Source organism: Phodopus roborovskii, unplaced genomic scaffold (assembly GCF_943737965.1).
Source record: "Phodopus roborovskii unplaced genomic scaffold, PHOROB, whole genome shotgun sequence".
Lineage (NCBI taxonomy): Eukaryota > Metazoa > Chordata > Mammalia > Rodentia > Cricetidae > Phodopus > Phodopus roborovskii.
Genome location: NW_026125295.1, coordinates 10,017,122 through 10,044,284, shown reverse-complemented (window position 1 = coordinate 10,044,284; position 27,163 = coordinate 10,017,122). Strand labels below are relative to the sequence as shown.

The 27,163-nt window shown below is 51.2% G+C and overlaps 2 protein-coding genes across 2 annotated transcripts in view; one reads left to right on the top strand and one right to left on the bottom strand.

The window, feature by feature from the left end:
* Ano10 (anoctamin 10) overlaps window positions 1-16,062 on the top strand; it is a 110,257-nt gene extending 94,195 nt beyond the window's left edge. Inside the window, exon 13 of the mRNA XM_051202817.1 lies at window positions 15,654-16,062. Coding sequence (XP_051058774.1) covers window positions 15,654-15,719 — 66 coding nt within the window. The 3' untranslated portion in view covers window positions 15,720-16,062. The remainder of the gene's footprint in view (window positions 1-15,653) is intronic.
* Window positions 16,063-20,441: 4,379 nt separating this feature from the next.
* The window catches only part of Snrk (SNF related kinase), a 52,193-nt gene continuing 45,471 nt past the window's right edge, over window positions 20,442-27,163 (bottom strand). The window contains exons 5-6 of the mRNA XM_051202806.1: window positions 25,783-25,917; window positions 20,442-23,877 (exon numbers count right to left, since the gene is read on the bottom strand). Of these exons, the coding sequence (XP_051058763.1) occupies window positions 22,704-23,877; window positions 25,783-25,917 (1,309 nt within the window). The 3' untranslated portion in view covers window positions 20,442-22,703. The remainder of the gene's footprint in view (window positions 23,878-25,782; window positions 25,918-27,163) is intronic.

Sequence of the window (27,163 nt, the reverse complement as noted above, 5' to 3'; positions counted from 1 at the left end):
TTTGTTTTCATTGGAGACAGATTAAATCTAGGTTGCTTTTTGGTGGGAGGTGGGGGGCAAGAGGAAATGTTACTAATGTGTTGAATTTTTTTTCAAGTACGCACTATACAAGCTTTTGCATTCATTTATTTGTATGTTAACGTATATGTGTGGGCGTTTCCTCTGGTAACAGCTGGCGAGGGGAAGGTTGACAGTCTACCCTGATCCTCCTATTGAGATTTGAATGACTGTTCTCAAAAGAAGTGACAAAGATATGTGTGTGCATGTGTGTTGTGAATGCATGAATGCGCACATGTGTGCATGTGTGTTGTGAATTCATGAATGTGCACATGTGTGCATGTGTGTGCGTGTAGGTATGTGTGCATATGTATATGTGCATGGGCCTGTGGTACCAGGGATGGAACTGCTCTACTGGACCTCTTCACTCTGAGACAGCATCCTGCTGTTGCCCATGCTGGCCTCTGACCTGAGATCCTTTAGCCACAGGATTGAAAGTAGCTGGGTCTAGGTGTGCACAGCCTGTCCTGGCTTAGGTCACTTCTAAATGTTGCTGTGCTGTAGGAGCGCAGAAGTGAATGTACCCCAGGGGGCTGAGAGAAGCAACCGGACGTGGAGGGGCAGAGGGGCACCCAGGTGTTACTTCATGGTGTGCCTGTGCTGCTGATGCGGAGAGCACCTTCCCTCTTACCCTACTCTGCGCTTAGGTTTGGACATCTTGGCCACATTCCTGACAAGTGCAAACAAGGAAGGGAAAATTGATAAAATTGATGTGCGGCTTCTTTCCTCAAAGACCCCTCCAGCCATGGAGCATGTGAGGTGATATCATCCCCTGACCCAGTGAGGCTAACCCCCATCCCCAAAAAGGTGAGGTAACCGTTGCTTCCACAGCCCGCTCCTGTTCTCCAGGGAGGTTGCAGGCCCCTGCCTGAAAGTCAGAGAATAAGACCTGCATTCCATTTTTGTTTGGTTTTTCAAGACAGGGTTTCTCTGTAGCTTTGGAGCCTGTCCTGGAACTCACTCTGTAGACGAGGCTGGCCTCGAACTCACTGAGATCTGCCTGCCTCTGCCTCCCAAGTGCTGGGATTAAAGGCATCACCAGCACACAGCAAGACCTGCATCCTTTGGCAGCATCCTTAGGCCAAGGGATTCTGGGAGAGCTCTTAAGCTTGTGACTCTGAGGACTGTGTAACTGGAAGTTTCTCTCCTGCCTGCCAGTTCCCAAGCAATCATTCTGGGGCTTAGTGTTAATTACAAACTGTTTGGCCTATTAGCTCAGGCTTTACTAACCAGCTCTTATAACTTAAATTAACACATTTCTATTAGTCTGTGTATTGTCACGTAGCTGTGGCGTACCAGTGATGCCCGGACATCTTTCTCCTTAGGCAACTGATGGCTTCTCCCAGACTCTGCCGCCTTTTCCCTGTATCTTTGCTTGGATCTCCCACTAGACTCTGTTCTGCCTGGCTATTGGCCAAACCAGCTCCTTTATTAACCAATGGTAATAACACATATTCGCAGAATACAGAAGGGCATCCCACATCAGGACTGGGTCACGTCTGAGCTATGGCATAGGAGACATGTAAACTGTAACAAGTCAAATAGCCTTGGTTTTAGCCAGGTGATCCCTGAAGAATCCCCATGGCTAGACTCAGCATATGCATTGTGGGGTGGGTTGACCCACAGTGGTCAGCCATGGGAGAAGCCAGCACCATCCTTATGGGTACCATGTTCCCACAGGTAGGGAAGGAGTTTGGAATGTTGTGGTGGAATTAGCATCTTGACTTTCTAGGCCCATCGGGAAGGACAGGGAGAGGTTTACAGATTGTGGAAGCCCACCGGTATCATGCACAGCTGATTCTTGTGAGCGACAAGCGGTGCACAGGACACCATTCTCCTGTGCTGCTGACTTGTTAGTGTGGCAGCATCCGTGAAGTTTACAGTGTCCAAAAGCGCGGTGTCGGGTATGGGGCTGAAAGAACCTGCTGTTCTGGCTTTTGACACATGGTGGCTGTTCCCTGTGTGCTGAGTCAGCATAGAGCACAGCAGCCCTCAAGACAAGACGCAGCCGGCAGCAGAGCCCCATGCCACCCCAGGCTGCACAGGAGCCCTGGGCAGGTGGCATGGGGCAGTTTCCAAGAAGATGGGACTCGTCCTGGGGCAAGCTAGTCTTGGGGTGAGCTGCATTTCTGTAATTCTCATGCAGTCATGTTCTCCATAGAAGCATGCAGGGTTACCGTGCTTTTATCCTGATGGTGAGGCAGAACCCACAGACCGGCAAATAGGGCATTCCAGAGGCAGAGGCAGAGGCAGGAGGATGGCTGCAAGTTCCAGGCTAGCTTGAACTACATAGTGAGTTCCATGCCAGTCCAGACGGAAGAGTGAGTGCTTGTCTAAAAAGATGAGGAGCAGGGAGGGGAGGGAGGGACCAGAGGCAGGAACTGGGGATGGTAGGAAGGAGAACCCTCCTTCCAGAGTCCAGCCGGGTCTTTAACAAGGCTGAGGAATGGAAGTTGGTGATGGAGCCAGTGCATTTCTTCTTAGGGAAACACCCACCAAGGACGTGAAAAACAGGTGCTCACTTAGGGCCAGGGTGCTTGCAGCCTTGGGCTCCTGTCACCACCCTGCTCTCATCCCTGAACTCAAACTGCATTTCACTTAAGTAAACCCTCCCTCCCCTCTGCCTCCCTCTGCCTCCCTCCCTCCCTCCCCTCTGCCTCCCTCTGCCTCCCTCCCTCCCTCCCCTCTGCCTCCCTCCCTCCCTCTCCTCTGCTCCCTCCCTCCCTCCCTCCCCTCTGTCTCCCTCCCCCTCCCTCCCTCCCTCCCCTCTGTCTCCCTCCCCCTCCCTCCCTCCCCTCCCTCCCCTCTGCCTCCCTCCCCTCCCTCCCCTCTGCCTCCCTCCCCCTCCCTCCCTCCCTCTCTTCATCTCTCCCTTCCCCCTCCCCTTCCCCCTCCCTTCCTCCCCTTCCCTCCCTCCCTCCCTCTCTTCATCTCTCCCTTCCCCCTCCCCTTCCCCCTCCCTTCCTCCCCTTCCCTCCCTCCCTCCCTCTCTTCATCTCTCCCTTCCCCCTCCCTTTCCCCCTCCCTTCCTCCCCCTCCCTCCCTCCCTCTCTCCCTCCCCCTCCCCCCTCTCCCACCATCCCTTGCTCCTGATAAACCCCATGGCTTTGCTTCACTCTGGTTCCTTAGACTCTCTGTCTGCACTGTTAGGGTGCTCTGTTCATGGTCCCCAAGGGGACCCTGTACCCTTAGGCTGCTGAGGGCAGAGCTGGGCTGGGGATGGGGGCTGACAGTGGAGCAAGTTCTGGTTTATGGTCCATTTTCCTCCTTTTTTTCACATCACACCTTCAATTAGATATTTCACCTTAGCTGCTATACTACTTGAAGTCAGTAAAAGAAAATTGTTTTTCTCCAGTTCCAAAAGTAGGCAATTACCTCTGGCAAAGTGGCTATTGAGAATCGAGCAGTGTCATATGAATTTATCAATAATTAGGCAGTAGGAACCATGTATTTTAGGTTAAAATTCTACCTTTGAACAAAAGCATAGAGATTAAAATGTGCTAAGGAATAATTTGCCAGCTTCTTGTGAGCTGAAGGAAAGCTGAGAATCCATAAAGTCGCTACACAGCGAGTTCCTGGAAAGTCGGTGGGACGCTGCCTCTGTCGGTTCGGGGCTGTGACCAAATGCCCTAGCCTGAATACTTTATAAGCCACGCATGTGCATTGCTTGTAGTTGTGCAGGCCAGAAAGCCAAGGTTACGGCTCTGTTGGACTCTGTGTCTGGAGAGGCCTCGCTCACAGTCTCAGAGATGTCCTTGCTGCTGCTGCTGCAAGCTCACGTAGTCAAGGGCAGAGGCAGCTTGCTCAGGCCTCTGTCTCTCTCTGTGTCTCACCGCCATCCCCCAGTGTGTGTGTGTGTGTGTGTGTGTGTGTGTGTGTGTGTGTGTGTAAGCATGTCCATATGTATGTAGGTATGCGCACGTACACGTTGTTGTTGTTGTTGTGAATTCAGGGCTTCAGCCCTCATACATGCTCAGGAAACATTCTGCAACTGGTACCCAGCCCGTCTGTTTCTGTAACTCCTGATGGCTCAGCCACTTCCCAAACCCCCACCTTTTTGTGTTATCACAGTGGTGTCCTGGCTCCAGCTTGAATGGTGGACACCAACCTTCAGCCCTTGTGGACTTCCTGGGTAGAGGTGGCCACCATCATATTACCTCTCTGCCTCGCCTTGCCTCCCACACACAGATCCTCCTAAGAAAGAATGCCAATCTGTTTCCCTAGGATCCCCACCCCACCCCCCATCCCATGAAAGCTTGTGCCTTGGTGTTGAGAGTTCACCTTGTGACGAAAGCACTGGAATCCTGAAAACCTAGAAACAGCTTGCTAGAAGATCCAAGCAACACGTGAGAGTTGAGGGTTTAGAAAATATTAGCTCAGTTTGCAGCTAAAAACTATAGTACAAATCTTAGCCATTTTTTAAAGCCTCCATTTACTTAAAACCATGAGGGATTTTGGAGCTAGTGTTTGTTTCAGTATTTGCTGTGCTTGCTGCATGAGAGTGTAGGACGGGGGATGGCAACGCCGGCTTCCAGCGCTCAGAAGCCTGAGTCAGGGGGATCACAAGTATGAGGCCAGCCTGGGCTTTATACTGAGACTTTGCTTCAAAAACTGAAACCAAGAAAGAAGAAGAGAACCTGATACTTGGAGGGACAAGACAGTCTGGGTCTGACTTTTCAATTTCTTCTGCTAGCAACAGGCTTGACACTAGAGATACCAACCCAGTGTCTCTTTCCTTCCAAGAGACAGGCAGGCTGATCCACCACGAAAGAGGGCCAAGGAGAGTGACCTGGCTCAGCATCGACTTCCGCCTTGGGCGTGGTCCCACCTCTGTCTTCCTCGGGCCTGGACCACCCATTCTCTTTCCTGTGGGGCCCGGGTTCCCTGGTAGAAGAAACCTGTAGCATAAGTCATCTCGCACAGCTGCTGCGTTCTCTCCAGAAACTCGATCCTCAGCCGTTCCTGGGCAGGGGAAGGAGGGACCTCCTCCATAAACCATTCTGTTTTAAAAGGGAAAATGTATGAAAACGAGTCCATTAAGAATGTTGAAAACCAAAGCACTGTCAGCTAACCACCTCAATCATCTAGAAGCTTCTGTGAAATGGAAAGCTGCTAAGAGCCAGAGCTGAGGAGTAGTGCTGGGAAGGGAGAGACAGCCTTCTGCAGAGCGCTCACCCGAGCAGGCAGCGCCAAGAGCTCACCCCAGTACACAAGTAAAGGTTTGTGTTTGGACCATGTGCAGATGAACATTGTGTTTGCCTTTAACACTCCTCACAGCAGCGCCTCTCCAGGCCACCAAGGGGAAGTTTCCCCACGCTGGCCCCAAGTAGAAATGGTTGCAGAGTCACCCAGGTGTCACTGAGGATTGTGACATGTCCAGTTCAAACTGAGGCAGCGCTGGCCTCAACAGTGCTGTCAGTAGCTACTGTATTCGGTTGTAGTCATCGGGGCACTGTGTAATGTTCGGGACGTCTGGTGATAACACAAGCTTTTGCCCGATGGTCCATTTGTTCAAGGCAGCTGGAGCAGCAGGGAAGACAGAGGCCAGTGGTTACTCATTAGACGCTTATTTACAGGACAGTGAGTCTCAGATGTACTTAAATAATTTAAAGATCTTGTCATTAGCTTTAAAAATGAAGCTTGACCCTGCCCAGTGCTCCAGGGACAAGTGGGCCCCTTAGTCTAACTCAGGTTTGCCACCTTGAGGGGTCAGAGAGACCAGGGCTGCCGAGGCTCCCAGGACAGGCAGAGCCATGGAAGAGTAGGGTGTATAGAAAGCCCCAGAAGTCCACCAAGACTCTGTTGCATGGCCCGCAGGAAACGTGAGCAAATCGACCAGGGAAGGGAGGAGAGGACAGTCAGGAGGAGGAGGACCGGTGTGCAGGGCTGGGCAGTGCTGTCCTGTAGCAGACAGAAAGCTCTGAACTCATGTGGAGCTGGGAGGACACTCGGAAAGCCAGTCACGTTACTAGGGGATAGCCTAACCGAGCCCTCCTGAGGACCCACCTGACAAACCACAAAGACATGACCTTATAACCGTGTCCCAGAACAATACACACATTTACCTGAATATAGACACACTCACATACAGTTGTGGGGAGAGCCGGTTAGTTTGGACTGACCCAAAGCTGAAGCCCACGACAGAATTAGTCAGCAAAGATGTTAGTGTGGTCATTAAATCCATAGCCCGTGTGTTAGAGCAGTTACACAAAGACATGAATGATTGGACATGTGTGTCTGGCTTCTAAAGGTTAAAGCCTTAGATCAGAAAGCACGGTAAGTAGGATTAGCGGCAGATGAGATGTTACACTAGGAAAAAAACTAGTAAATTTAAGGACACATCCATAAACTTAAATGAAGCCAAGAGACAGGGCAAAATTTTAGAGATGAGGAGTGACATCACTGAACTGTGGGATGTGCCACAGCGCCAGGAACTTTCGCAAGCTGAAGAAGGGCATCAGTGATGAATCCATAAATGCTCTCATTGCGTGGGTGACTGCTGGCTGCTTGCTGTGAGAGCCAATAGGAGGAAAGTCGATATTGTGCTAAAGACTCTGGCAGAGTCAAGCTGAGAAATGAAGAGGAAAAAGATACAAGGCATCTACACGAAGAGACACAGGTCCTTGTTCACAGGTGGTTGACCATGTGTAGGGACTGTAGTGCTATTTCCACCCCGCCCACACCTGTTGCCCTGACCATGCCCATTGGGGTGGGGACAGGTGCAGATGTGACCTGGGGGACTAGGTCTGGGGTCCTGGTTGCAGACAGAGAGCATCTGGAGGCCTCCTTGGGACGGGAACCTGCAGCAGTCATCTGTTTCTATTGTAAGTAATTTCTCCCTGAATAAGCATCCGTCAGACTGTTCATTTTCCCAGATTCTAATTTATCCACGATAGGAAACTAAGTCTGCAGGAGGGTACCAGGGGTCTGGAATGCAGCCACCCATTCATTATAGGTCATGCATCTGCCCCTTCATAGAGCAGCAGAGACCCCCTGCGATGGATACTAGAAAAGCATTGACTGTTGTGTCTTGAGGATTTGGCAGCCCCTGATCTGTGTTTTTGTAGAAGCTGATAAGTGTGATTCTAAAATTGACGAGGGAAATAAAGGACCTGAGGAAGCCAAGCTCTGAAGAGAAGGAGGAAACTGAAGACTAACTAAAGCTAATGTTTTCAGAGTGTGTGGCAGAGCACAGTGAAGACGGGCAGGGAAGAGCGGTGGGGGAGGGGGGCAGAGCAGGAAGCATTTGGCTTCCAACAGAGCTTGCAGGTTTGAGGAGATATTTGCAGCACTTTTCTCTGGAAGGGCTGCATGTCAACAGACAGGAAACCAATTCAGACCCACACTTGATCCCCAAGAAGGTCATGACCTGAGTGCAAGTCCTAGGGGAAACAAGGCCAAATCTCAGAGACGTTGTACAATAAGGTATAGGTCTCAGACAGGAGGTAGAGGCAGGAAGAGCAAGGGTTTGAAGCCAGTCTGGGCTACATGGTAAGATCCCACTAGAAAGAAGGAGAGAAGGAGAAGGAAGGGAAAATGGGAGAGAGACAGGGATCTGCGGGAATCTATGCCTGGGTCACCCCCGCCCCTGGAGCTCAGTGCCCCGTCCTGGAATTCTGTGTTCTGCTGTCCTTCTATACACTGGTGGGAACGGAAGCCCAGTCAGGATTCCCCACAGAATTGCAGATCCTCAAAGCCCTCAGTGGACATCTGCCCTGTGACCTGCCCTCCAGAGTTCGTGGCATGGGAAGAATCTTGAGGCCTCTTGAGAGAAAGAGAGGCTTGGCTTGCTCTTAGATAGGTCCATGTTTGTTCATGGCGAAGGAACATTTTGTCTGTGTGTGTGTGACTGTGAGTGTGTGTGTATGTGTGTGACTGTGTGTATGTGAGAGAGAGAGAGAGAGAGAGAGAGTGTGTGTGTGTGTGTGTGTGTGTGTGTGTGTGTGCAGTCTGTGGGAAAGCTGGGAAGGGCAGTCTTAAAGCAGGAAACTATCAAGGTAGGAAATTCAGGGGATGGTTGTTTATTATTCCCCTTAAGTTCTAGCCGATCTACTGTTTGTAGAAGATTATGTATTCCTTTGAAAGATGGAAAAAGTTCAGAGAGGAAGCCAGGGAAACAATCAACCAGAAGAGGCTGAGAGTCAAGAGGCCACGGGAGAAGAATTGTACAGGGAAAGGGAAAAGTCTGTGCTACTGTGAGGGAAGCAGCTAACTCTGTAACGGAAGGCTGAGCACAGAGAGGGAGGACCACAACCCCCACTGGAGGAGGAAGGCTGAGCACAGAAAGGGAGGACCACAACCCCCACTGGAGGAAACCTGGGGAGGCCCAGTGGGATTCCGGCTGGCTCCTGATCAGATTTCCAGAGTGGACAGCTAGTCTGCCAGTCTACCTAACCACAGGACAACTTCCTGTCTCGTGCAAACGAAGTGTGTGGCAGAAAGTTTGCCTGGCTGCAGCCTCTGGGAACTCCCTACTCTGCTGGGAGGGGGTGGGAGGGTGCTAAGTCAGGCTCATCTCCTTGCAATAGAAACAGATATGGGAAAGGAGCCCCAGCCTGTGGGAGGAGCCTGGCGAGGGGCCAGGGAAAGTGTACAAGAACCCTGGTCCATGGCAGCTAGCTCACTCATGAGGTCCTGAAGTACTTAGCAGTCCAGGTAAAAACCGGCTGGAGGGAAAGCAGCTACATGGGATGGATGGCAAAGCCCACAGTTTAGCATTCTAAGCCAGGCCTAACACCAGAGAGTACAAAGAATCTCAGAGTCCCCAGGATAAGCCTGTTAAGAGCAGACAGTGTGACTGAGGGCATTCAGATTCTAAGGTGGGCAGGGTTAGCACAATGCCCAGACAGGCCTTCCCACTCTGTGGAGTTGTGCCCACAGGCTCAATGGAGAGGGTACCCAGCAGTTTCCAAAAGAATGAGAGGTTTTAGGGCTTAAGAGCCTAGAATAGCTCTGGGTGGTTTCCATACAGAGAGTCAAAATCATGAAGTGAACTTGAGCATTGCCTTTAAAGGCCTAGGCAGGATTTTTGTGTTTGCACACCTCGCTGTCCTCGGCATGCTCATTTCTTCATGGTCTCAAGGTGGCTGCCCCTGCTTCAGGCACCACAGTCTCTTATGCCCATGTCCAAAGACAGAGAGGAGAGGAAGCCCAGCAGGCCACACCCAAACACCACCATCCAGGAGCCAGTGACACTGGAGGATAGGATAGGACATAGTGTGAGCAGGGAGTGTAACCACCAGGGGGCGGGCAAGCAGCAGGAGCGGCACAGGCTGGTCAGAAGCCTGGGTGTCCGGAGAGAGTGCCCACAGCGTGGCGTCTGTCAGGAGAGTGTGCCCACAGCGTGGCGTCTGTCAGGAGAGTGTGCCCACAGCGTGGCGTCTGTCAGGAGAGTGTGCCCACAGCGTGGCGTCTGTCAGGAGAGTGTGCCCACAGCGTGGCGTCTGTCAGGAGAGTGTGCCCACAGCGTGGCATCCGGAGAGTGTGCCCACAGCGTGGCCTCTGTCAGGAGAGTGTGCCCACAGCATGGCCTCTGTCAGGAGAGTGTGCCCACAGCATGGCCTCTGTCAGGAGAGTGTGCCCACAGCGTGGCATCAGGAGAGTGTGCCCACAGCGTGGCATCCGGAGAGTGTGCCCACAGCGTGGCCTCTGTCAGGAGAGTGTGCCCACAGCGTGGCCTCTGTCAGGAGAGTGTGCCCACAGCGTGGCATCAGGAGAGAGTGCCCACAGCGTGGCGTCTGTCAGGAGAGTGTGCCCACAATGGGCAGACTTGACACTGAAGGCAATGTTGGGGCACACCCGACAGGAAGAGCGGGAAACTGGAGGCTTTGGAACGCCAGTGCATAGCGTGGTGAAGGACTGGAAGGTTTCCTCACAGGCTCCGACATGAAAGTAGCGTACCCAGTGGGAGAAGCCCAGGCCTGCAGAGGGGGTGCTGGAGTGTGCAGAGGGGGTGCTGGTGTGTGCAGAGGGGGTGCTGGTGTGTGCAGAGGGGGTGCTGGGAGAGCTGCAGCCCCAGAGCCAGAACAGAACAGGTAATCTACCAGTCAGGAGGAACCAAGCAGCTCACCTTGCATTCTAATGCTTTTCATCAGTCACAAGTTAAAGGAAAGAAAGGGAGGGAGGAGAGCAGAGAAGACAAGGAGAAAGGAAACTGGAAAGGAATCTGCATGAGCAGGCGGTGTGGACAGCGGGTTGTTGGCTGCAAGGTCGCCCGAGTCAGAAGTGAGGCTGCAGCAGACAAGGGAGGCCTGGCAAGCCAGCCGGTGCTCTCTCCATCTTAGCTTCCTTTCCATTTCTACACAGCTCACTGTTAGAAACGCTCTCCCAGCCAGCTACAGGGACACAGTCTCTGCTTGTCTGTGTGTGTGTGAGTATGTGCGAGTGAGTGTGTATAAGTGTGTGTGAGTTGTGAGTGTACACAAGTGTATGTGAGCAAGTGTGTGCATGAGTGTGCATGAGTGTGCATGAGTGTGTGAGTTGTGTGTGCACAAGTGTGTTTGAGTGTGAGCGAGTGTGTGAGTGTGCAAGAGTGAGTGTGCGTGAGTAAGTGTGCATGAGTGCTGTCTGGACCACTTAGAAGACACCCAGGGTCTGGGAAGGTTGCCTGGTTATTTGTGCGGCCTGTGACTGTCTGACCCCAAAGGACTCTGAGAAGTGTGGTTTCCATTTCCTTTGCCAAGGACATGTAAGTTAACCACGAATCTGCCATACTCCACTACACCCTGACCATATTTTCCTGAAGCATTTATCCCATGTCCTCATTGGAATGGCTTTCAGGTCATCCCAGGCAGCAGCCACACATTTACCAGGGGAGTTGTTAATTCCACCAGTCAGATGGGACACTACCACAGTTTAAGTACTGGATGGGCGGAAGGGGTCCGGCCAGGTCCATATGTAGGCTCCTGGGAAGTGGCCCCAAATCTGTCACATTTTTCAGGAGCTTAAGAAGGTCAAACTCAGAATTCACATTTCCCATCATGTCCAGTCTGGGGCAAGCATGCATCCTGACATATGTCCTGCCTACATCCACTCAGGGACAAGCGTACATCCCGATGTATACCCTTCCTGTGAACCTCCTGCCCACCTGGGAAGATGGGTCAAATGAACTTGTTTAGGGGAAAGGAAGAAATGTGGCTTATTATCTCCCATCAACACAGCCTCCAGCACTTCAGGAACGATCTGTCCTTGGGCAAGGGGCTTGCAAATCAGAGGATTTGTTTGTTTGTTTGATAGCTCTCTTAGGCATGGTAATTAGGCTTAAAGTGTAACTTTGGCTCTCACTGAGTCCTAGGGCTAGGTAACAACCAGTCTGCCTCCCCTCCTGTGCTGTTTGCTGGTTTTGGATCCACACAGAACACAGAGACAATATCAGACGAACAAATCCTAAAGGTATGCTTAATTCAACACCTATTAGATAGATCAGCTCATCTATCTGAAAAGCACGATGGAGCAAGACCTGGGGCCTGGACATTGTGGCTTCTACATGGAAACCTCTGCAGCCCAGTGTCTCTTGTCAACATTGGCCATGGCAAAGCTCAAAAGTGTGTCTGTAATCTCTTGGCCAAAGAGCAGGTCAAAGAGAGCACTATTCAGATGGTTGAGGAGCCATTCTAGACTGTTCCAGCTTTACAAAGCGTGGAGTGGGAACAGAAAAGGAAGCCGCTGCTGTCAGACTTGAGTGCCAGGGCATCTCTACCCTTGGCAGTCGGCATCAGTTTTTGGAAATGATGGCATAGACCCCATCTCACCCCACTCAGGGCAGCTGTCATCAAGACAACAACCAATGCTGGCCAGGCGTGGGTGTGTGGCCCTGGGTATGCTAGCGGGGTGCCCAGTCGTGTAGTTAAGGGTTCTTAGAAAACTAAAAATAGACACCATTCCTGAGCATATACCTCAGATCAGTCAGTATTCAGTGGACAGCTGTGCAGTCATGTATATACCAGTCAAATAATGGGGTCTGCCCAGGAGCCAGCAACAGGGACAGATGAAGAAAATGTCACACACACACACACACACACACACACACACACACACACACACAGAGAGAGAGAGAGAGAGAGAGAGAGAGAGAGAGAGAGAGAGAGAGAAAGGGGGGCATACACAGAATGGCCTCGTCATTTACAGGAGAATGAGTGGAATTAAAAGACACATGCACATTCCCCTCATGAGAGGGCCTGGCTCTCAACAGTCAGGAAGATGGAAGGGTTACTGAGGGGCTGCCGTCTGGACCAGGTATTTAGGGTCTTGGTGGTCTTCAGAGAACTAACACAGACTCTATTCACAAAAGTGGTAGCTTGTGAGGCAGGAGAACAGCGCCTGCCATGAGCGGCCAGGCTCAAGGTTACTCTTTGCGGCTTTGCTTTTTTTTTTTTTTTAAATGGGGCCAGGAGGAGGAGTTTGTTGCTAAGGGGTGTATGTGGGTGGTTCCCTTTTTTGATTGACAGGTTTGGATTATGCAAGCTTTTGTTCAGTAAGCATGTCTTTTCCCACGATGCATCTGATTGTAATCATATGCATATCCAATTGTGCACAGGCATAAGATGCTGAATGGGGATATGGCTTTCTGGGATGCAGTTTGTCTTACTGCACAGACACCCCAAATCTCTTCAGGCTCAACACCCCCACACATACACACACACCTCTTGTGCCCAATAGGACATGTTTGAATGAAAATTGGCCAGGACAGGGCACTGCTAGGGAAGAGACAGTATTACATTGTTGAAGGAGGGTGTGCACAGCTCCATGCAGATGAGGGCCCAGCCAAGAGGAGCCTCAGGTTGCTTAGCTTTCCTTAGGGTCACTGGCCTCCAAAGTGGGAGACCAGCATAAAAGGGCTGAGAGGCCAAGTGAATGGGGTTGATGAGATCAAAGCACATTGCATCATGTATGGTAAAGTTAGAATGGAAGCCATTATTTAAATAGATGATGGACACTGGAAGAGACGAGTAGTTTTGAAAGTGCATCTGGGACTCTTCCTATTGCTTTAGTTCTAGTTCCTAATCATTCTGAATGGATAATACTATTTTAGTCATATATGAAGATTTGGTGACCACCTGTGTTCGCTGTGCATAAGGAATATCCTAACATCTCTGTTTCTCTCAGGTGGGCAAGGGTAGGTGTGTGATGCCTCATCTAGATGCTAAACTAGCTGCCACAGCATTACCTATTTGAAAAGGACTCTTGGGAGCCTTTGGGATATAGTCAGAAACCCAGACAGCTGCCCCGCCCCAGATGGGTTCAATCAGGACTGAAGTGAGCATTGCCTGTGAACCAGGATCCCTATCCCAGGCAGGCAGCCCTGCTCAACTAAGCAAGCTACCTCTAGGACTGTAAATCCCTGCAGACCCGGTGCCCAGCTCCATCTTGCCATAGGGCTGTGTGCTCCAGGGAATGGAGCCCCAGGAGACCATTGTGTGTTCCTCTCCCCTGAACAACATTGAGCTTTGACACACCAGCCTAAGGTCGCTCAGATTCCTTCAGAATGTGTATGTTGGGAGCCAGGGGTTAGTGAGCTGAGAGATCTTAAGCTGGGCAATAGATGTGATGGGAAGCAGGTTTCCAAGTGCTTCTAACAGAGAGGTCTCCTGACACTTTAGTGTGGGCTGAGCGAGGGGCCTGAGGGGGGACGTGTGGGCAGTCTCAGAAGATCCTTCTCAAGTTCCTCACAGGGAGAGGGGGAGGGTGCCAGCTGCACACCTCCCCAGGCTAAGCTCGGGAGCTTGAGTGAATGAATGAATCACAAGTTTAAAAAAACATTCCATTCTTTCTTTAAGCTGTTGCTATTTTATAGGGAAAAGTTATTTCTTTTATCTTAAGCTGCCTGCCTTTTACGTAGGCTTTAATTTCAGGGTCTCCAAAGAGTGCAGTTGATGTCTAAAAGGGTGACTTTGCTCCCTTCCTCCCCACACACCCTGGGCCAGAGCTGCTACAGAGAAACTAAAGAGCTGAAGAGTAGATGTCCTCCAGCTAGGGCCCAACTCAACCAGGACTCTCCAGTGAGGGTGACCTCAGCCTGGAGGACTGGCCACAGAGTCAGCACAGGGCTGACATGGACTCAGCTGGCTGAGCCACTAGGATCCATCCCTCATGGCCCTGCTCCAGGGCAAATAAGGGCCAGACTGCCTGTAAAACCTGACCACCCTCAAACCCTGCCACAGCAGAGCAACAGGCTCTGAGAACTCTGACACCACTGGTCTCTAGGGCAGTCCTGAGCCAGGCAGGCTGGAACCCTGCATGAGGGACTGTGGTCATTGGGTATTCCCCCAAGGGCATGCAGCAACCACAAGATCAAATGGGGACAGTGGTCACATAGAGTGTGGCCATTCAGGGAAGAAATCCCATTCGCCTTGGGCTGAATCCCAGCAGGGGCTCCTGTCCTGTCCTGCACATCTGTCCAGTCATCTGCTCCTGTTGTAGCCACAGATCCGCAAGGGGCAGCTTGCACCTCACAGGGGCCTCAGAAGCCGCCCAGTTCTGCTGAGGTTGAACAGTACTATCTAAATTAACAGTCTTCCATTTCTCGTAGTTACTCATCAGCCAGGAAGTAGACGCTTTCCACCCGTCCGTTCATTCTTTCTTCATAAAGGCATTTTAAATGCTCATGGTTATTCAGGGACACCAGCTGGCAGGGCCATGGTGAACCCGGGCTGTGGTGTTGCTGTCATGACTTGGACAGTTTCACGTCGGTAGCTGACAGGCATGGAAGGCTGTGAGAGGCTGGGTGCTGATAGAAAATGTGACAAACCAGGGTCTCACCTTGGGGAAGGTGCAGGTTTGTGGACTAATTCAAACCAACTGCATCACTCTGCTGGGGACACATCATAACTGGGCAGGGGTTAGGCCCTGAGCCAGTCCTAATCCTGTGTCTTCCCAGTGCCCTAGGCCCTTCCTGCCTTTCCCGTCAAAAACTACTCTGCCCCTGTGTGGATGTAGACCAGGGGAGACCCAGGACCATCTCTGTCGAAGCAGGGGCAGACTCTGTTTATGCCTGGTACCTGCAGAGGCCAGCACTGTTCATCCTTAAAGAGTTTTTGTTTTCACAGGTATTTAAAATGCCTGCCACCAGCAGCCTCTGTGTGCTCATCAATTAACAGAGCAGAGACGGCCGGCCACGTTCTTCTGCGCTGCAGGAAGGGTGTTCCCCAGGGAGGCTGTGGGAACCGTGGGTAGCAGTAGCAGCCCTGTGGCGGCGGGGGCAGAAACTGAGGGAAGTGGTAGACTGCCTGTATTGTGGGCACAATGCTGTCTGCACAGATAGGGTGCCTGGGCTCTCGAGGCCAAGCTTCACAGTCTAAGCTCACAGGGATGGAGTAAACACATGGCCTTACTTTGGTGAAGTGTCTTTTCTGGGGCACAGCCCTCCCACCCCATCCAGGGGAAAACCAGCTGTTTCTTAGGCCCCCAATATCACAGTGGCATTCCACCTATACTAATCATTCTCTCCAGGCCAGGTGAGGCATTTAGGAGGTAAGCTGTGGGCAGGGGCCTGGCGATTCTCCTTCCTGGAGTTCCAGTCCTCCATCTCGAGCATCTGCAGAATGGGGCCTCTGCCACCTGACGTGCGTTTTATCCACTGTCCTGTGCTCTCTCAACAGCAGATGAAGCTGGTGTCGGAAAACCTAAAGGAGGAGTCCCCAGAAGATGAGAAGGAAGCGCCCTGAGCCCCAGTGTGCTGGCTGCCCTGCCCCAGCCTCTGCTGAGGGAAGCCTGCCTCACACCTGCACAGGGCGCCCATCACAATCTGCACTCAGGCCAGATGCTTGGCTGTGGGACGGGGCTAACACACAGTGGGCCCTTGGTAGCTCTCTGGTGCCCTCATATCTGGACCCTCCCAGGTCAACACGCCCCACCAGCTGCCTCACGCTGCCCTAGAACTTCATTCCTGGCTTAGGGTCTGTGCTCATTATGCTGATTCACAGGAGCCATGCTGAGGGCCCCACACCTGACCCTGGCTGTGTGTTAACTGAAACTCTAAAGGAGCTATTAAAGGCCGCCCTCGCCTGACTTGTACTCCCTCCCGGACTCCATACATGCTTCAACTGCCTGCAGAGCTGGGTGGTAAGATGGGGATCCCAGGAGTCAAGCGAAACCCCGAAGCTCACAGCCAGGCCCAGGTTTTTGGGGGGCGCTGCTGCTGCTGACCCGAGGGAAGCCCAGAGTGGGTGGGAACGTGTAGCAGAGTGTTGGTACCGCCAGCAGTGACGTGTGCCTCCCAACCTGAACCTATGTCCACCCACGGAGCCCACCCAGGAAGCAAGGCCTGGAAGGGTGGGAGCCGGCACCCTTGCTGGACCCTGTGAGCTCGCCTGGCAGCAGGCAAGCTGTCCGGCTCCTCCCAGCATGAGCTCCGATAGCCTGTCCCGAGCAGCCCAGTGGTCCTGCATCTTCATGTCACACTTACCCAGAGAAGAGGTGGCAGCTGGCTTGGTATCACTTGTTTTTAGAAGCCTTGACTCTGGCCTTTGTCCTTTACTTTGGAAGGAGGTATGGTACTCCAGGGCATGGTACTGCTGTGGTTTATTGGGTTCCTGGTGGAACATTCTAGATCCAGCTCATGTTCTGAACAGCCAGTAAATGGCAGCCACCAAAGATGACCTGAGCCCTGAAACCCCAAGGTTAGTCCCCCAGCTCTCATCAGTAGGCCCAGACAATATGATGTCTGCCCCCACCTGGCCGGGGTAAGCAGTGCCATGAGTCAGTACCCAGGATAGTGGTAGCCACCAGGGACAGGCCTATAAAGACCAGAATAAAGTTCAACCCATTTTTTTCTTAGAGCAGGGTGGTTGAGGCCCAAGAAGGAAAAGGGACACATTCACCAATGGGAAATGAGAGGTGCCTTTGGACTCCATACCTGCTATTCTACTAGCCACCCAGAGGCTTCCCCAAAAGTCACTGGGAGACACACCATGTAGGGCAGCCGTGGGAAGAGCCCTAGGCCCAAGGGAGGCAAGTGTTAGCTCAGTCTCTCACACAAGCCTGTCCCACAGGCCCTGCCTGGAAGAGTCCCAGCAAGACGTGACATGAAGCAGCCGAGTGTGGATGCAGCCCTCACCAGGAGGGAGGTGCTCCTAGGGACAGCTACCTCAGTGTCCAAGTCCTTGCACCAGCAGATCCCAGAAGGTTCCAGAAGATTCCAGGGCTGTATCCAGAGCACAAGGCTCTGGATCCTAGATACTGGGAGACCTAACTCCCTGTGCCAGAGGCTGTGGAGCCTGGGCCTCACTTTGCCTAACTAAGGAAGGTTTGAAGGACCGGCTCCCCCCCACCACATGCAACTCAAACTTGCCTCCTTCAAGTGCGAGATACAACTGCCACTGAGTCCCACAGGTCAGTAGAACTGGATGGCAATGGGGTTGGCCCGAGGCCAGTCACTTCACAGTCACAGACACACCCTGGGCACCTCCCATCACACCCCTCCCTCAGTACTTTCTGCTGGGTGGCTCAGCGCCAGCCCAGAGCACCCCGTGGTGGTTCCCGGTGGCACAGGTGAACCCATAGAGGGCAGGGTTGGTGAAGAACCAGCTGCGGTGTGGGCACCCACGGGTGCACACAGAACATTTGCCAAACAGGCTGTGTGTGTCATCCCAGAAAACAAGCTTTGTTCATTTAAACACTGAAGTGATTGCATTCCCATGAAGAAAGAACCCAGACAGAAAACTCAGCAGAGACTGATGTGGGAAACCCCCCATACTTGGAAATTAAGCCCCTTCCCCACCTCCCCTAAAACGTCACAGTTCAGATTTATTTTTACGTGTATGGAGTATTTGCCTGCATGTATATCTGTACACCATATGTTTGTGTTGTCCATGAAGGCCGGAAGGGGGCATTGAACCTTCTAGAATTGGAGTCACTGATGGTTGGGTGCTAGGAATTGAACCCAGTCATCTGCACAGCTAGTGCTCTAACCACCAAGCCACTTCTCCATCCCTGTGGCGTAGCGGAAAAGTATCTTCCATTTCTGGGCAGAGAACAGGCAACAGAAATAGAAACCCAGAAGGAACCTGGGCAAGTGGGGAGGTCCTGAGAGCCAGCAGTAGCGGCACCAGAGGGAAGGCACAAAGGTCAGGAAAGAAGCATTTGCAGGTAGAGCCTTGGGATGGCAGAGAAGAGGGTATGTGATGCTAATTTGATTGTTAACTTGACACAGTGAATCCCCAGGAGCCCAGAGAACGGTGGGTGTGGGTGCTCAGCCATTAGATCTTGCCTCACCCTGTGAGGGATTGTCTAGACTGGGTTGAGGTGGGAAAATCCATCCTGAAGCTAAGCTGAGATCCAATCAATGTACCTGCCTGCTTACGTTTCTGAGGCCAGGACCTCTTGCCCTCCATCTAAAACTGTCTTTATCAGACATTTTAACTCAGCAACAATAGAAGTAACCACAGAAAATCAGTACTGAGAAGCAGGCTCATTGCCATTGTCCACCTGACTCTGCTTTTTGGGTCTTTGGAACCATTTTGTGAGAGGAATGTGAGTTTGGAATTCTGGGCCAGTAAAAAATCTGTTGACTCCTGTAACACAGCAGAGATCAATGGACATTTTGGAAGGAACCTGGAAGACAGACATGCTGAGAGAGATGAGAGCCACTGAGGCCCCTTCATGAGGTTCCAGAGGGACAAGGACTCTCAAGGACTGAGCTGGAGACCATTCAAATTATATCCTAGCAAAGAACCCATTTTATTCTATCCATCTCCCAAGATCTTGAATACAGCTGAACTTGAAGGAAACAGACTGATGGGTTTGATGGAAGAAAATTCAAGAAAGTAGAACATTCAAGCTATGGCACGGCGACTTACCACAGTTAATAGATACCCAGAGTGGAAAACACAAGGCATTTTAAATATTCAGTTTGACTGGGAAAAATTGGAGCAAATTTAAAAGTCTCAGAAGAAGAGCAATGTATATAGCAACGCTGCTATAGCTACTTAGTACCAAGGAGAAGCTAGTGGCTTGTCTGTCTCACTTAGGTCTGGTCTTCCTTACCAGGCACCCATGCCTCTCTTTGGGTATGGGCTGCTCACTCTAACACTATGTGTTGAAATCGTGTAACTATTTTGTAGGCACTAACAGCTAGGACCCGGCTTGAGCATCAGATCAGACGAGGGCTCTGGACTTTTGAATGGTATTGGAACTGTTAATGACTATGGGGACTTTTGAAGTTGTACTAATGTATTTTGCATTGAGATAGCCATAAACCCATGGAAAGGGGTAGGAAGTTACAGCTTAAAATTGCTGTTTGGATATCAAGTTGGCAAGGGGTAGACTTGTAATGTCAGATTGACAGGATCCAGAGTCACCTAGGAGACACTCTTCTGTCCATTCCTGTGAGGATTGTCTATACTTAGCCTTTGGGAAGGTCTGAGGAATTACAGATTAGCTGAAGTGGAAAGACCCCCACCCCCAATATTGGACAAATAAAAGGAGAGCCGAGTACCAGCATGCAACTCTGCTTCCTGGTTGCGGATACGGTATGAGCAGGTACCTCAAGCCCCGCCTTCCCTGCCATAGTGGACTTTCCTGAGCCAAATAAACCTTGCCTTCCCCAGGCTGCCAGCCAGGTATTTTGATGCTGGATGAGACAAGTCACTAGTGCAGGCTGCTACCAAAACTTGTACAGTTGTCGTTTGATGGACAGGAAGAATTTCAAGGAAAGACTGTGTTTGGAGTTTGGAGACTGCAATGCTCTGTGAATGGATGTATCTAGGTCTTCTGTCAAAGAGGGGACTGAAACATGTCCCTGGGGGAGAGGTGGGGTGTCTGGAAGACTTGCAAGCATGTGTGTTTGAGCCTGCGTGGGTTCATGAAAGAGAACTTTGAGCCATCCCATTCTAAGGCAGAGAGAAAAAGCCGTTAAGCGTGAAGAGCCCAGGTTTTGCAAGTGGAGGTTAAGGTGACTCAACAAAGCCATCTGCCCTGGATGCAGCAGCCACAGTGGCTCCGTGGGGAGAGGGACCTAGCATGCCACCAATGTGAGAGGGAGCAGGGCTGCCGCAGAGCGCCACAGCTGGCAACGACCGAGGCAAGGCATGATGGCTGCCAGGGAGAGAGCTGACCTTGGAAGCACACTGGTTGAAGGGCAGAAGACGGGCAGACAGGGAGACAGCCGAGCCTTGTTTGCTAAGTCAGAGACAAGCAAGCCAAGCGAGGGAAGGCATGGAATAGTCACCGTGCTGTAGCCCTTGTGTCCCGACAGTTTTAAAGGAAATGCTGCCCTTTGGATAGTATACTAGGCCACTCTGGCGCCACCTGACACTGGCAGAGAGGACTCTCTCCACCCCCACCAAGCGCTAGAACACAGGGCCTGCCCATGGGAAGCAAACTCCATGCCCGTGTGCTGGACAGGCAAGCACAGCACTGCGCTCATGAGAAAAACAACAGATTCCAGCTTGTATTGCTGAACACCAGTATGTCACTTTATTATTGGATTACTTCCCAGCTGTCACATACCTGTCAACGTTAACACAAGGAGGAAGATTGGCCAGAACTAGAGGCAACTGACCAATCAGCCGACAAGTGTGTACTCTCGGCACACACCCACTCTGGCTCGGTAGGACATGTCTGTTCAGTCTCATGACTATTAAAATCGGTGTCAAGATTGTCACATCTTTAAATACAGATAGAATTCCAGAAGTACATAATTTTATATATATATGTATATATATATATATATATACACACACACACACACACAGAAAAATACAAGACTAACTTTTCCCACAATAGTTAATTTATACACTACTGTAACTCTATGTGACTTCTGAAGACAGGTTAGGGACAAGTAACTGGTTAGAGCAAGAAGTAGTTTGGTCCACTATTGGTGTGATGGTGTTCTGCTCCCTCCCCGTGACAACATCCCATGACATACAACACATGCACAAACATCCACTTGTCAACAAATGGACAGACATTTATGTACCCAAAGGGTCACCAACCACACACAACTAATAAGGCTATGATACAGCTCTGCAGCATAAATGGCCAACACTGCTGATCTAAAGTGAGCACCATATATACACCTGAATATAAAACCACTGGGGACCAAACGCATACGGCTGAGTTCAGAGGCGTTACTCTGAGGCTGGACGTGACCACACAAGTATGTACATTCCTTGGAAAACGGCTGCGACAAAGTTTATTGCAATGCCCCTTATAAACGTCTCTCCTTGCTCACACAGACGTAGCTCTCACCGTCTCTGTGAACCACACTGGTTTCTGGCCCTTTGAAGATCCCTGCTTAAGAATTTCCAGCAAATGTGTTCTATGGCTTCACCCACACATCTATCTTCGCCACGCTGAACGGGACTGTAGCTTAAAGCACGAGCGTTAGCCTAGGTCTAGGGAGTATCTTATCATTTTACTTAGTGTATCAGGTTCTACTGTGAAGTTCTGAGTAATATACATTAACCCTAAGGTAGCAAAGTGGCCACTAAGGAAGTGACTGGCCTGTGCCTCGCCTGCCCTGAATGACATGGTCAGATGCACCTCTGCTGCCACTCAAGTCAGGAAAGGAAGCCGGAGTGTGGGAGGGACGCTGGGCCTGGCAGCCACACCTACCCACAGGTCACTTGTAAGTACTGCTTTCGAAACCCACAGGGCACAGTGTGAAAAACAAAACAAACCAGCATCTGGGCTCCCCAAGATTAGGGAAGCTAGTGCATCAGAAAAGATGCCTGGGGAGATGATAATCAGTCCGGACTAGAATTCTGAGCAGTGTGAGGCAGGCAGGCAGCCCACAGAATGGGCTCTAGTACTACCCTTTCCTGAGCAGTTTCTCTTCAGCTGCTCTCTGCGTCTGAGCCAAACGCTGCCAGGGAATGGAAGAGGCCAGGGGCCACCTAACCACCAGGCTCTTGAAAAACCAACCCAGGAAGCTGTTTTATTGTGGGTGTGACTTTGCAGCCACCCGTGTGGCTGTGGCTACTGCAGCAGGCAAGCCCTCCAGTCTCCTCTCCACAGGTGTGAAGGAGCCCTGCTGTATGTCCATAGGGAAAACTTTCCCCGAGCTTCTGTTTGTTCTGTCAAACACATACACTCTAAGTAGTTAAGACAAGAGTTCACCTCATCACCTCACAAAAGATTGTCTCCTTGTAATTCTATAGGGGAAGCTGCCTCACAAACCTAAGTAGCTGATCTCACCTACTACAAACAAGAAAATCTTTGTCAATGAAAATGTAAGAGCCCCAACTGTTTTCACACTATCGCTTAAGACAAACAGGTGTGGGCGCTCAAACCGTGGCTGGGTTCTTGGTGCACAGGCCCTGGGTGGCTGGCAGCAGCTGTGGCGCCTCCCAGGCCTGTGGCTATCACCACGTTATTGCTTTGGTTCTGTCTCGGGCACCGGTGTGCCTCAGAGCATGGATTTACCTATCACCGGAGGTCAGACAGGAATTTGGGCTTTTCACAAGGAAATGAAAGCATTTTCCCTCCAGGTTAAGTCAGAACATGAATTTCTAAGCGCTCCATTTACGTTGAGTTCCAGATATACAATTTCATTCTGGTCATCCACACTGAAATCATGAATGTAAAAATCACACAGTAGACTTTTCGGCTGGAAAAGAAAAGTAGCGTGTAGCAGCATGCACAAAGACCATGCACTGTCACGTCAGAACAAATGGAGAGGAACGCGCTCTGCAGGTCAGATGGCGTGGTCAGATGACGTGGCAGCAGCTGGCAGGGCTGGAGGCGCATAGCAGCCCTTCCTTGCGGCTGCGCTGGATGTTCACGGAGATGGTCTTTTCGCACAGAGGTAGCTGGAGCACATTGTTCCGCAGCTTCCTGGTCCTGCCCGGGTCCAGGTCAGCAGAGGGGCCGGGGCCGGGGCCTGGGGCGCTGATACACATCTTCCACGTGGACTTCTCCTGCACCTTCACGCTAGAGAACAAGGCCTTCTGCGGGTCCAGAATGTACTTGGCGCCGTGCAGCTGCGAGCCTAGGCACAGGCTCACAAGTTTGAGGCTCTGCACAAGCTCTGCACCACGTGGAGCAGCGGAGGCGGAGGCTGGGGAGGATGAAGAGGAGTCGGGGCCCGCACAGCGCCTGGAGGAGCCCGCTGCACCCGATGGGGTCCCGCCTGAGCCACTCTGGCCGCCACCGCCCGTGCCCTGCTCTCCCGGGCTGGACTTGTCCACCCCACCACCGCTGCTAGGCTTGCTCTGGCCGCTGCCATCGCCCTCACTGCCCGGTGGTCCCTCGCTGCTGTCACGCCGGTGCCATGAGTAAGCAAAGCCGCTGTCCTTGTCCAGCCGCCTGCGGCTCTCAGAGTCGTCATCGCTGGTCTCGGAGCTGCTGCAGCTCGAGCCGCGGCCCTGGCTTTTCCTGCGGTGGTAGCGCTTGTGCACTGTGCCCGGAGAAGCGATGTTCATCTTCAGCCGGCTCAGCTTGGGCGGCAGGTTCTCGTCCATGTCGAACTCATCGTCCGACTCGCCCTCTTCGAAGATTTGGTTGAGCACTGGGGCACTCTTTCGAGATGTCAGGCGGTTAGTGACTGACGGCTTCCGGCGCAGCACCACCTGCGTGGACAGGGACACAGGCTTCTTGTCCTCCTCGTCTTCCTCCTCATCTTCTTCTACCCTGAAGAGACACTTCCGCCCACTGGCAGCAGGCTTCATGCTCGCAGGCGGCACAGTGGACAGTGCTGGCCCAGCCAGCTCTGGGAGCTCGTCTTTCTTGGCCGAGTCACACAGACCTTTGTTCCTGTGGCCATTAAGAACATTGTCGGCAGCCCGAGCAGGGGACTGTGGGACTGTGGCATGTGACAGAGGGGTGGCAGTGAGGTCATCTTCAAGGTCTTGGGGCACATCAATTTTGGTTGGCCATGACTGCCTGTGTGACAGAGGAAAAATAATCGTCATGTAGTCGCTGGTCTATCCTGGGAAGGCAAACAGCTCAGTGGTAGTGTTTGCTGCCCAAGTGTGAGGACCTGCCTTCAGACTGTGGCCACCCATGGAAGGTCAGATGTGGCAGGCTGAGCACTCTTGTAACCCAGTACCATCACAAGATGGTGGATGGAGGCTGGATTAGTTCCAGAACCACTGGCCAGAAATCCTTGCACACATGGCAGAGAAAACCCTGTTTCAAACAAGGTAGAAGATGAGAACCAAAACCCAAGGTATCTGTGAACCTCTACCCACAAGCCATGGCACACAAGCCCTCACATACAAAGTTGCATACACACAGAGTTAGGACAAAATCCACAGATGTGAAAAGCATTTCAGGTCCATCAGCAAGGATGTCAGGGGGCAGATGTAGCAGCCTCAGCACACCACAGCTGTCAGAAAAAGAGCACAAGCTCTCCCCAAACCTCAACACCACGTACCTCTACATATACCCATACACATCTGCATACATGATCATATATACACACATAAACACGCTCACATCTACACATATACAGACCAGTACACCCACATACAAACATTCAGATACTCTTACATATACACACATGCATACATGGACAGACTCACAATTACACATGGTCAGTTATCACACAAATCATCTATCTACACATGTACATGTGCCACACACACACTCTGGCTCTCACAGTACAGATGTGGTTCACCTGGAATGCCCAGCACAGACTTCACAGATCAAAATAAATGGAAATGGGTAATGGATTTAAATGACGGAGTAATGGAAATAAATCTCTAAATATAAATACCTACCTTCTCAATACCCACAGAAGGATACTGGAGAGCAAAACTGTTAATTAGACATTACAGAGGCTGTAATGATGCCAAAGGCATTTACAACAGCTCCTTTCCTAGTGGCATCTTCATCTCATGCCAATTAAAACTACAGTTGTAAAATACCATTGCACAGACATAGTTCCCCAACTTGGAGCCTCAACAACTGTAGGGAAGGAGACCTGCTACCTGCATCAGCCACTGCTGGAGTTTTGTAACAGGCATGTGTTCAGTGGGGCTAAGGCCACAGATGAACAGATAACCAGAGAGCACTGAGCGATGCCTGCAGTAGGAGTCAGGCCACAGAGATGCAGCGCAGCAGGATGCAGGCCCCTTTTGTTTCCCCTTTCCATGAGTTTAGAGCAAAACCCATTGAGGAGCCACACCCAGAGCGGGCCTGGCCTTGGCAAATACCTAATGAACACTCCCTACCATCGGCTCTCACTGAAAAAACACAGTTTGGCAGCTCACCTTTCCTGAGCATATGGCACATGGTTCACCTGTCCAAACTGGTGACAACTGGTAGAGCCCAACAGGGCAAAGATCTCTTAATGGAAGAGAAGAAAAGCCGCTAGGAAAGCTGCAGATGAGACTGAAGAAGACTAATGCAGAGTGCCTGTGAAGGCCAATATTCTGAACTCCAGTCTAGAAAGGAGTTAGAACTACTCCCTTCTGCAGGTAAAGAACACAAGACTGGTCACACAGCCTTGAAGGATAGTGACTGCTAACCCTCAGGGAAGGTTCTGGTCTAACTCACTGAGCCCCTCCTCATCAAATCAGAGATGTTATGCCTTCCTGAGACCCAACAGCTAACTGATACAGCTGTCTAATCTCTGACATCCTAACTAAATGTCCCTATAAAAAATTCTTCCAAGTAACCAAAAGGAAGGAAACCTTCACGGATGTAAGAGGTGAGGCACTGGGAACCACCCACCACTAGCACAGGAACACAGTGTTCCCTCTGTGGACGCAGCCACCATCCCGGTGAGGAAGAGGGTCTTCACTAACAGTTCCCTAGCATCAATCAATGAGGGCATTTTCTCACCTAAACTGGGCCTTGATGTTGCTGGGGCTTGCAGATCGGGTCTGTACTTCCTTTTCTTGCTTTTCTCTCAGGATCCTTTCAGCGAGTAAGAAGTAGGTGGCTGTGATGTGGTTGTACCTGTTGGTTTCCAGGGCTCTGCAGAAACAAAGTGAGGTTCTACAGGACTGTAAAGACAGTGTACCCTCATCAATCCAAAGTCTGGGAAGCTTTCAAAGTGAAACAAGAATACAAAGTAGAGAGCACTAAACCCTGGAGTTACTTAGGTTGTTACTGTTATCCAAAAAAAAAGCAATGGAATAAAAGTGTTCAGATCAGTGAGACAAGAGCAAACTGCTAGAATCAGCACCGCAGTCATAAGAAAAGGCCATGAGCGTCTTTCTAAGAGCATGCGTGTTTTCTGGGAGCAAGCTGGCAGGTGGAGCTGACTTTTGCTGAGGAAGACCCTTTGCTTCCATGAGAAGAGTGAAGGAAAGGCAAGGCACTCTGTTAGCCACACCAATCAGAATGGTTGGAGGTAATTCTACTTTTGCATGGACTGGCAGTTTAGGCACCGGAGAGAGATTAAAGCGATCTAGAGGGTGATACTCTCTTCCTTTCCTTTAGTAAAATCACTGTGTCTGCTCCATTTAAACATCAGTGCTCACAGCACAGCATGGTGGCTAGGTGCTGGAGACGTAACAATTAAGCACAGGGCCTTGTCCACCTCCTGCAGCTGGGTGTCATGGGACAACTCACAAGGCTCAGGAACACACAGCTCTGGTTTCTGGAAGCCTCCGGCTTTGGTAAACTACAGTACACATGAGAAATATGGGTTCAAGTACTGGGGTGAAACTCAGGAAGAGTGACCTCTCACAAACATTCTTAAGAAAGCAGCTGTCTGTGTTCAGGGGTATCCTTTAAGATGCTCAGGCCTTTAAACCAGGAACTGCTCTCAGAGTAAGCGGAGTCTCAAGAGTGTGCACACTCAGCCAAAGTGTGAGCAGTCAGCCAGCAGTAAGCCTGGCTGGGAGCCATGTGCTTGGCAAGCTGTAGTCACCTCTGGGCTTGTAATAGAGTTTGCACTGAGTGTTCATATCTGACACCCCACTGCACACAGCTACAGAATCGAGTCCAAAAATGAAAAAAAAAAATGCTTTCTATACACAGGAGAGTGAGTGTCTGTGCAGAAACTGCAAGTATCCTGCCCTTGTTCAGGTTGTTTACATGGCTGGGCACCAACCACGGAAAACTCACAAGTACCTGGAATCCTGGCTTTATTTTTGCAAATCCGCCCTTTCTATAGATATGATCATTCCCAGAGACCAGAGCTCCCCCTGGACACGACTGTTAGGAGCCAACACACAAGGCTCCATGTCAAGCCTGCGCCTACCTCTTTCCCAGG